Here is a 10,542-nt window from a genome sequence, read left to right as displayed (position 1 = left end):
GCTCTTCACAGAGCAGCTATTTACTCTCACAATTGACCAAGGATCACCTGCAATGTTGCAATTTCATTTACTCTGTTCTTAGAGTAAGGGGTCTCCATCTTGCTACCCAGATGTTAACAAATGTTAATATCTGCATATTTTAGTAAACCAAAAACTGTAGGTTAAATACAAGAATACTTTCTTTTAATCCATGCCCAATCCCATTCTATTCACCCTTTTACCAGAGGTAAGCACAGCTGTGATTTTAAGGATATATTTTATACATTTAGCATGAACATTCATCCACATTCAAAGGGTCGAAGACCATCCACCTATCTGCACCCTCATATGCATTGTTAATAAGGTGTAGGTTAATTTTCTGTTTTCCCAGGTGCCACGGAATACCTCCTCCTCCACCCAGGTTCACATGAAATAACTTCTCCTCCATGCAGGGTCCCACGGAATACCTCCTACTCCATGCAGGATTCTATGGAATCCCTATTCCCACCTCCATAAGGGTCATATAGAATCCCTCCTCCCTCCATCAAGATCCTATGGAATCCCTCCTCCCTCAATCCAGGGAACTATGGAATCCCTCCTCCCTCCCTCCCTACATCAGAATCCTATGGAATACCCATCTCTCTTTTCATCCAGGATCCTATGGAATCCCTCCTCCCTCCATCAGGGTCTCATGGTATCCCTCCTCCCACCATCCAGGATCCTAAGGAATTCGTCCTCCCACCCTGAAACATGGTCCTAGGATATTCCTCCTCTCGGAAACCAGGGTCCTATGGAATCCCTCCTCCCTCTATCCAGGATCCTATGGTATCGCTCCTCTCTCCCTCCAAAAGGATCCTAGGGATCCTTTCTCCCTCCCTCCATCTGGGTCCTTGGAAATCCCTCCTAACTCCTCCATCGAGGGTCCTCTGGAATCCCTCCACCCTCCATCAGGGTCCTATGGAATCCCTCCTTACTCCTCCAGCAGGATCCTAAGGAATTCCTCCTCTCTCCATCCAGGGTCCTATGGAATCCTTCCTCCCTCCATCAGGCACCTGTGGAATCCTTCCTCTCTCCTCCATAAGGATATTATGGAATCCCTCCTCACTCCATCCATCTGGGTCCTATGGAATCACCCCTCCCTCCATCAGGGTCCCATGGTATTCCTCCTCCCTCCATCCATGGTCCTATGGAATCCCTCCTCCCTCCCTCCTTCAGGGTCCTATGGAATCCCTCCTCCCTCCTCCAACAGGGCCGCATGGAAGCCCATCTTCCTACTCCATCAGGATCCTATGGAATCTCTACACCCTCCTTCCATAAGGATGCTATGGATTCCTTCCTCCCTCCATCAGGATCCTATTGAATCCCTCCTCCCTCCTCCATCAGGGCCCTATGGAATACCTCCTCCCTCCTCCATCAAGATCCTAAGGACTTCCTCCTACTTCCATCAGGGTCCTATGGAATCCCTCCTTCCTCCATCCAGGGTCCTATGGAATTCCTCTTCCTTCCTCAATCACGGTCCTATGGAATCCCTTCTCCCACCTCCATCTGGTTCCAATATAATCCTCCCTCCTTCCATCAGGGTACTATGGAGTTCCTCCTCCCTCCTCCATCAGGGTACTATGGAATTCCTCCTCCCTCCTCCATCAGGGTACTATGGAATTCCTCCTCCCTCGATTAGGGTCCTATGGAATCCCACCTCCCTCCTGTCATCAGGGTCCTATGGAATCCCTCCTCTCTCCATCACAGTCCTATGGAATCCCTCCTCCCTCCATCCAGGATCTTATCGAATCCCTCCTCCCTCCTTCCAACTGGATCATACGGAATACTTTCTCCCTTGCTCCATCTGGGTCCTATGGACTCCCTCTCCCTCTTCCATCCAAGGTCCTATGGAATCCCTCCTCCCTCATTCATCAGGATCCTAAGGAATTCCTATTCTCTCTGTCCAGGGTCCTATGGAATCCCTCCTCCCTCCATCCGGGTCGTATGGATTCCCTCCTCCCCCCATAAGTGTCTTATGCAATCCCTCTTCCCTCCTACATCAGGGCCCTATGGAAACCCTCCTACCTCCTTCCATCAGGATCCTATGGAATCCCTCCTCCTCCCTCCATCAGGATCCTATGGAATTCCTCCTCCTTCCATCAGGGCCCTATGGAATCCCTCCTCCTTCCTCCATCAGGATCCTTTGGAATCCCTCTTCCCTCCTCCATGACTGTCCCATGGAATCCCTCCTCCTTACATCCAGCGTCCTATGGGATCCCACCTCCCTACCTCCTATGGAATATCTCCCTCCCGTCATCGGTGCCCTATGGAATCCCTCCTCCCTCCATCAGGGTCATACGGAATCCCTCCTCCCAACTCCATCCAGGCTTCCTATGAAATTCCTCCTCCCTCCTCCATCCAGGGTTCTCTGGAATTCCACCCACTCCATCAGGGTCCTATGGAATTCCTCCTTCCTCCTCCAGCAGGATCCTAAGGAATTCCTCCTCTCTCCATCCAAGGTCCTATGGAATCCCTCCTGCCTCCATCAGGGACCTATGGAATCCCTCATCTCTCCTCCAACAGGATCTTATGGAATCCCTCCTCACTCCATCCATTGGGTCCTATAGAACCCCTCCTCCTTCACTCCAGGGTCCTATGGAATTCCTCCTCTCTCCATCTAGGGTCCTATGGAATTCCTCCTCCTTCCATCCAGGGTCCTGTGGTATCCCTCCTCCCTCCATCAGGGTCCCATGATATTCCTCCTTCCTCCATCCATGGTCCCATGGAATCGCTCCTTCCTCATCTATCAAGAGTCCTATGGAATCCTTCCTCACTCCGTCCAGGATCCTAACAAATCCCTCCTCCCTCCCTCCACTGTATCCTATGGAATCCTTTTTCTGTCTCTCCATCTGGGTCCTTTGGACTCCATCCTACCTCCTCCATCCAGGGTCCTATGGAATCCCTCCTCCCTGCATCAGAGTCCTATGGAGTCCCTCCTCCCTCCATCAGGGTCCTATGGAATCACTCCTCCCTCCTCCATCAGGATCCTATTGAATCCCTCCTCCATCCATCAGGGTCCTGTGGAATCCCTCCTCCTTCCCTCCATCAGGGTCCTATGGAGTCCCTCCTCCCTCCATCCAGCTTCCTATGGAATCCCTCCTCCATCCATCAGGTTTCTATGGAATTCCTCCTTCCTCCTTCATCACGGTCCTATGGAATCCCTTCTCCCACCTCCATCAGGGTCCTATGGAATCCCCCCTCCCCCCTCCATCAGGGTCCTATGGAACCCCTCCTTCATTCAATAGGGTCCTATGGAATCCCTCCTCTCTCCTCCCTCAGGGTCCTATGGAATCCCTCCTCCTTCCATCAGGGTCCTATGGAATCCCTCCTCCCTCCATCAGGGTCCTATGGAATCCCTCCTCCCTCCATAAGGGTCCTTTGGAATCCCTCCTCCCTCCTCCATCCAGGGTCCCGAGCTGCACCTAATTGAGTCCTTGGTGGAGACTCCTGGATACATGTTTTAAAACTGAAATGTGAGGGATTTGCTCACAGGAATCAGAGAAAGACCTTTATTTATTTAAGAACCAATGACTTTATTTGAAGAGACAGCGGACCTTGAACATGGAACTGAGGTGCCCGTTTTGCACGGGCAATGTGGCCATGGGCATCCGGGCACGGGGCAGGGAGGCCCCCTCGGCTCTCGGGAAGGCAGTCCCGGTCAGTGCTCCTCTCCGTCGCCCAGGGTGAGCTTGTGGAGCAGGTCCTCCTCCAGGCCGGACTCGGGGGCCTGCATCTGGCGCAGCTGGCTGATGTGGCCGCCCAGCTCCTGGAGGAAGGCCGCCTGTGGGTGCAGGCAGTGGCTCTCCAGGAACTCGCACAGGTGGGCGTCCTCCCGGTGGGTGGCCCGGCGGTGCAGGTGCCGCAGGCCCTGGTCCACTCTCTTCGCCAGGAGCAGGGCCTGCTCCAGGGCCATCAGGCTGCTGTCCCACTGGTGCTGCTGCGGCCGGGGGACGTCCTCCAGCAGGACCCGGCCCCCGTGCTGGCTCTGCAGCCACACCAGCCGCTCCGCCTGCTCCCTCTTCTTGAGGGCCCGCTTCCGGAAGTACTGGGAGCCCTGCTGCCAGGCCCGGTCGGGCCTCTGGAAGTAGCCGGCGATGGAGGTGTACACGGAGGCCGCGTAGAGCTCCAGGCCGATCTGCTGGTTGATGGCGGCCTCGCAGTCTGGATGGTAGCGCTGGCGCTCAGAGGAGGGCGGAGGAGTGGCCATGTCTGCAGGCGCAGGAGCGGGTCGGAGGTTGAGGCTGAGTGGAGGAGGCCGGCGGGTCACAGGTGTAGGCGGCTGGGGTCTCCGTAGGTCCTGGGTGAGGGCAGGGCACCAGAGTCAGGCGTCTGCAGCGACAAGACACGTGGAAGGCTGCGGGCCGCTGGTGGTGGCGGTTGGCTCTGAGGGGACCCGAAGCAGTGACCGTTACTCAGGGGTCTGGGGAGGGGCGGGGGGCCCCTCACAGGGGGGCCTGAGGGGGCCCCGAGGAGGCGGGCAGCGCTGACCTTCTCCAGATTCCATGCCCGTCTCATGCTGGGCCCTGGCCTTCATGGCATTTTAAAGTGTGACCCATGAGGAGAAGTGCAACCGCTGCCAGGACATCAACTGCACTTGATTTCTCGGAGCAGCTTGTGTGAATGTGGTCCCGTTGTGGTTGTGTCCTTAACCGCCGCCCAGCCCTTTTGGGGAATCCTTATTGCCTCAGCATGAATCCCAACGCTTCATCAGAATGATGTCAGCGTCTGCACCCACAGTACCCACAGCCTGTCCCCGGTCCTCGGCCTTGTGACACAAGCGACCTGCACTTCCTCCTGTTCACCATCAAGGCCCCCCTCTCTGCGGGCAGAGCCCGGCCTCCACAGCCTCACCGACTCTCCGCCTCCCATCTTCCCTCCTGTGAACTGGCCTTCCCGCCCTTTACTCTGTCTCCTCTCCATCTCTCAGCACAGCCCTGAAACACATTCCTCCCGCCCTGTCTGCCCCCAAGGGGGACAGTTCCCATGGTCTCAACGCAGACATCCTAAAGATTCCATCAAAATGCTATTAGAACTGGTAAATGAATTTAGTAAAGTTACAGGATAAAAAATTAGTGTTCAGAAATCCATAGCATGGTTATGTACCAATAATGAAACATCAGAAAAGAAATTAAGAAAACATCCCATTTACAATTGCATCAAAAATACCTACCAGCAAATTTAACCAAAGAGGTAAAAACGTCTGAACTCTGAAAATAATAAGACAGTGAAGAACGCAATTGAAGAGGAAGCAAATAAATAAAAGCATATACTGTTTCTTATGGATAGGAACAATTAATGTAAAAAATGTCCATAGTACCAAAAGGATTATATAGATTCAACACCATCAATATCAAAATACCAGTGCCATTTACCATAGAACTGGAACAAATAATCCAAAAATTTTGACCCCAAATAGCCACAGCAATCTTGAGAAAGAAGAACAAAGTTGGAGGTATCATGCTACCATTGATAGAACTATTCTACAAGCCCCTAGTAATCAAAACAAAATGGTAATGGCAAAAGATGTCTAGCTCAATGAAACGGAATAACCCAGAAACAAACTCACACCTATACGGGCCATTAATCTATGGCAAAGGGGGGAAGAACATACAATGGAATAAGCACAGTCTAGTCCAGTGATGGCGAACCTTTTGAGCTCGGCATGTCAGCATTTTGAAAAACCCTAACTTAACTCTGGTGCCCTGTCACACATAGAAATTTTTTGATATTTGCAACTATGGTAAAACAAAGATTTATATTTTTGATATTTATTTTATATATTTAAATGCCATTTAACAAAGAAAAATCAACTAAAAAATGAGTTCACGTGTCATAGGTTCACCATCACTCTAGTCAATAAATGGTGCTGGGAAAACTGGACAAATACATGCAAAAATGATACTAGACCATTTTCTTCCACTATATATCAGAATAAATTCAAAACTGATTAAAGAGTTAACTATAAGATGCAAAACCAGAAAACTCCTAGAAGAAAGTTAGGCAGTAAATTTTTTGACATTGTTCTTAATTATATATATATATGAACTAGAGTCCTGGTGCATGTATTCATGCATGGGTGCGGTCCAGCCAGCATGTCCCAATCGGGCTAATTGACCCTGGGCCAGCCCAGGGGAGGGAACTTGAGAGGTTGACTGGTCAGCACCACCCCTGATATGGCCGGTTGGCCAGCCACAGTGCATGTCATAGAGACTGGTCGTTTCAGGCACTGGGTTTTTATACTTACACTAATAAAAGAGAAACATGCAAATTGGTGTCACTCTGCTATGCCCCCAGCCAATCAGGATGAGTATGAAAATTAACCCAACAAAGATGGTGGGTAATTTGCATAAGCCAGTGGGAGAAAGATCAATATCATATGATCTCACTCATATGTGAAAAATAACTAAGAACATAAAGTGATGAAAAAATAGACCTAGAGACATAGAGACATGGAACACACTGGCAACCCTCAGAGGGAAGGCATGAGAGGGTGGAGGGAGGGTGGAAGAAATCAACCACTGACCTCATGTGAGTATATGCATAACCCATGGACACAGACAATGGGGTGGTGAAGGCTTTGGGGGTAAGAAGCTGGGAGAGGGCACTAGGGGTAAAAAAAGGGACATATATAATACTTTCAGCAATAAAAAGAAAAGAAAAAGCCAGCTCTAACTGGTTTGGCTCAATGGATTGAGGATTGACCTGCAGATTGAAGGGTCCCAAGTTTGATTTTGGTCAAAGGCACATGCCCAGGTTATGGGCTCAATCCCTAGTAGGGGATGGGCAGGAGGCACATGATCAATAATTCTCATCATTGAAGTTTTCATCTCACTCCATCTCCTTTCCTCTCTGAAATGAATAAAAACACATTTTTGAAAAAGCCAAAGCTGTCTGGAAATTCAGGTCCCTGGGACCCCAGAACTGAACTTTCACAACATTGCCTTAGTGCACAATAGCCGCAGGGCACTTACAGTCTGCCTTTCTTCCCATCAGGACCACATGTAAACTCAGTTCTTATACTGAGGCTGAAGTAGTGAGATGGGAAGTGAGTGGGGAGGTTAAATGGAGGCCAGCTTGCAGTGTGGGGTGGCTAATGACCAGCAAATGATGCAATGACCAGCTAATAGTTTGAATTTAGAGTGGGTTTCATTGGTCTCTGCACCCACCCTCCCCCAAACAAAAACACTCACAGCCAACTCCTGATTGGACTGTCTCATGAGGAATTGGTCAAGAGGCTCAAGTGTTTGTGAGAAACTGGTTGATTTCTAAGAAATCCTTACTGCAAATAGCTGCAGGGTGGGGTGAACAGGAAGAAAAGAGAAGAAAGGGGCTTAAAAAAAAAGGAAACAGTAAGAGGGGGAAGACTATAAAAGAAGAGCCCAACTGCACAGAGATCTCAGCTACTCCACTGGCCACCTCTTCAGTGTCCCCATAGCACAGGATGAAATTGATTCTGCAGTGAAGAGGCTGTTATTGCTAAAAATGAGCTACAACCTCGCCACTGGGGAAAACTACAAGGCGGACTGCCTTCCAGAGAACCTTGTACCTGGGTTAGTGGCCCAGGTGCCACGGAAGCTGAAGTGGATTTTGTGGATCCCCGAACTGTACAGACAAACAGTGCAAAAGGCAGTGACTATGACAAGCTCATTGTTCTGTTTGGAAGCAGTGACACTGACCAAGAGCTGATAAACAGAACAGAGAGAGCCAGGGGCCAGAGACTGCACTGTTTCCTGTACAGATGCACCTTCTTCTCAAACAGAGACATGAACCAAGTCCTCGATGCCTATGAAAACAAGAAGCTGTTTCCCATGTATATGGGCAGGGGCCCCTCTTCCGAAGCCATGCATGTAAGCCACCACATCCCGTTCATTTTCACAAAGTGGCTGCAGGACATGTTGAATGTGCTCTTTGCTCATCCAGATGGCAGATGAGTAGAAGTACCTGTGGAAGTCCTGACACTGGACCAGGCCTATGGTTACTCCGTGGAAAACGCCAAGGACATCACCACCTGTGGCTTTCACATCAACAAGCGCATCTTCTCTGACCTCGACTACATGTCGTTGAGCCCAGACTTCTACAAGAACACGGTGAAGATTCTGAAACATGTGAACTTCAACCAAATTAAGGCATTTTTGGCTTCGCCAGCAGTGACTGCAAGGAGAAGATCAGCTTTCCTGCCATCCAGGCTGCTCCCTCCTTCAGCAACTCATTCCCACAGATCTTTGGGGGCCAAGATGGACGTCCAGAACCTTATCCCTTGTGCCATCAACCAGGATCCTTACTTCAGGATGACAAGAGATATCACTTCCAGGATCTGCTATCCTAAACCACCCTGCTACACTCAACTTTCTTCCCCTCCCTGCAGGGGACTCAGACCCAAAGGAATGCCAGCGACCCCAACTCCCCCATCTTCCTCACAGACTCAGCCAAGCAGATCAAGACCAAGGTCAACCAGCATGCATTTTCTGGAGGGAAAGACACCATCGAGGAAGCACAAGCAGTTTTGGGGAAATGGCCACGTGGACGTGTCCTTCATGTACATGACCTTCTTCCTCGAGGATGAGGATAAGCTGGAGCAGATCAGGAAGGATTACAGCAGTGGAGCCATGCTCACCTGGGAGCTCAAGAAGGAGCTCCTGGAGGTCCTGCAGTCCCTCCTTGTGGAGCACCAGGCCAGGTGCAAGGAGGCCAGGGAAGAGAGAGTCAAAGAGTTCTTGATCCCGCCCCACCCAGAGCTGTCCTATGACTTTTAATAGCGCCCATTTTATATCTGCACAGAAAGAACCATAATTTACCCAGAGGCTCTGTCACATGGCCTCTCGTTCCTGGTGTCTGTAACTCTGTGTGTCTCTCCGAACTGTTTCTCCCCGTGTCATCCTTTCCAAGGAAACCCTGTGAGCTGCCTGCTCCACCCATAGGACGACTTCCATTTGAAATCATCCCACCCCACATAGACCCTTAAAGCCTGATGGTTAGAGAGCCTGTAGTTTAGGTGTTCATTTCAGGAAGTTTAATGGTCACAGGCCTATTTCAGCCCATCCCCCCCCCCCAAAAAAAAAACAAAAAATAACAAAACAAAAACAAAAACAGAAATGCTGGATATGCTTTTGACTGAGAGATCTCCCAGCTTGAAAGCTGCTTTTGACACAGAGTATTAGCCCCAGGTGGCCGCTTTTATTAAGTTGAGTCTGTGGGAGAAACTATCCAGCTCACTTGCTGAAATCCAGACCTCATGTGTTCTCCTGGAACATCTGCCCTTCCCTGAGCCTCTCCATGCTGCTTCCAGGGACTGGCCCTGAGCACAGGCGCTGTGCCCCCACCCTGTGGCAGCTGAGGGGAATGGGTTTCCTTTGTAGAAACCTTTATCCTGACACTTGATTGGCTGGGAGGCATTGCAAGGAGCACTGCCCTGCTGGTGTCCTGGGCTGCAGAGAGCAAGCAGCAACCCCAGGCACCAAGGGAAACATTCAGTCTTGTGCCCTGGGTAGTCTGGGAAAGCAGAAGACTAACCCAGGAAATCCCTCCATGGAGGTGCAGGGTCCACTCCTGAGCACAATACCCTAAATAAACTTCATTTGGTCTCACGGGGGGTGGGTGTAGGGGTGGAATATATATATGACATCCAAACCATGTTTCCTGGCCAACCCACGTTTGTGGACAGTCAATTGAATTAATTAGCCGTTTCAGCGCGGAAGAAAGTTAGTCTGTCTGTATCATGTTTAGGCTTCCCTACCTCACATTTAACACCCACATTTTTGGAGTCATGGGAAATCTCTGTATGACAAGTCATCACATGGAAAGAAATTACAAGAAACAGGGACTATTAGATATGATGATATGCCTCAGGGATTTTTGACCCTAAGAATATTAAAAGTCATAGGCAGATTTGAAAAGTGTTCAGAAAGGTCTAACTAAATAGTTAATTTTATAAAAATATTTTACTTCATTCTATTCCATAGATGAGTGTGTATCATCTTTCCTTCAGCTAAAGTGTGGCATCATTGATTTAATATATGTATGAATATATTTTTCTTCCAGATCAGGGGGGAAGTAAATTTTAAAGTAAAAATTCAGATAGGAAGTATGTTAGGCTTCTAGGCCATATGATCTCTGTGACAATTCCTAAATTCTCATGTTGTAGTGCAAATGTAGCCATAGACAATTCACAAACAATACAAAAAATTACTTTGGCTGTGGGTTACAAGTTTTGCTTAAAAAATATTTGTCATAATGCATTCGAAATTGAATATTACCAGAGTGATAATTCTTTCATTTTGCAGGATTATTTTGGGATTCATCCCATGCTTTAGCTGGCATAATTTTTTAAAAATATGTTTTTACTGATTTTCAGAGAGGGAGAGGAAGAGAGATAAATATCAATGATGACAGAGAATCATTCATCGGCTGCATCCTGCATGCCCACTCCCCTCACTGGGGATCATGCCTGCAAGCCAGGCATATGCCCTGACCAGAATCAAACCAAGACCTCCTGGTTCATAGGTCAATGCTCAACCACTGAGCCAC

General features: G+C 49.3%; 1 protein-coding gene and 1 pseudogene across 2 annotated transcripts; one reads left to right on the top strand and one right to left on the bottom strand.

Moving 5' to 3' along the window:
• Positions 1-3,676: 3,676 nt before the first annotated feature.
• LOC308511548 (ferritin heavy chain-like) lies at positions 3,677-4,225 on the bottom strand (the record flags this gene model as incomplete). Its single annotated transcript, XM_081081567.1, has 1 exon — positions 3,677-4,225. One exon carries the CDS (start codon positions 4,223-4,225, stop codon positions 3,677-3,679), a length of 549 nt encoding a protein of 182 aa, XP_080937693.1.
• On the top strand, positions 4,224-8,771 carry LOC308511546 (tryptophan--tRNA ligase, cytoplasmic-like; annotated as a pseudogene). Its single transcript has 2 exons — positions 4,224-4,308; positions 7,454-8,771. The product of its transcript is annotated as a tryptophan--tRNA ligase, cytoplasmic-like (transcript).
• Positions 8,772-10,542: the final 1,771 nt, after the last annotated feature.

Source organism: Myotis nattereri (genome assembly GCF_964212035.1).
Source record: "Myotis nattereri genome assembly, chromosome: X".
Classification (NCBI taxonomy): Eukaryota; Metazoa; Chordata; class Mammalia; order Chiroptera; family Vespertilionidae; genus Myotis; species Myotis nattereri.
Note: the sequence above shows the minus strand (reverse complement) of the source record. Positions and strands in the feature narration are given on the sequence as shown.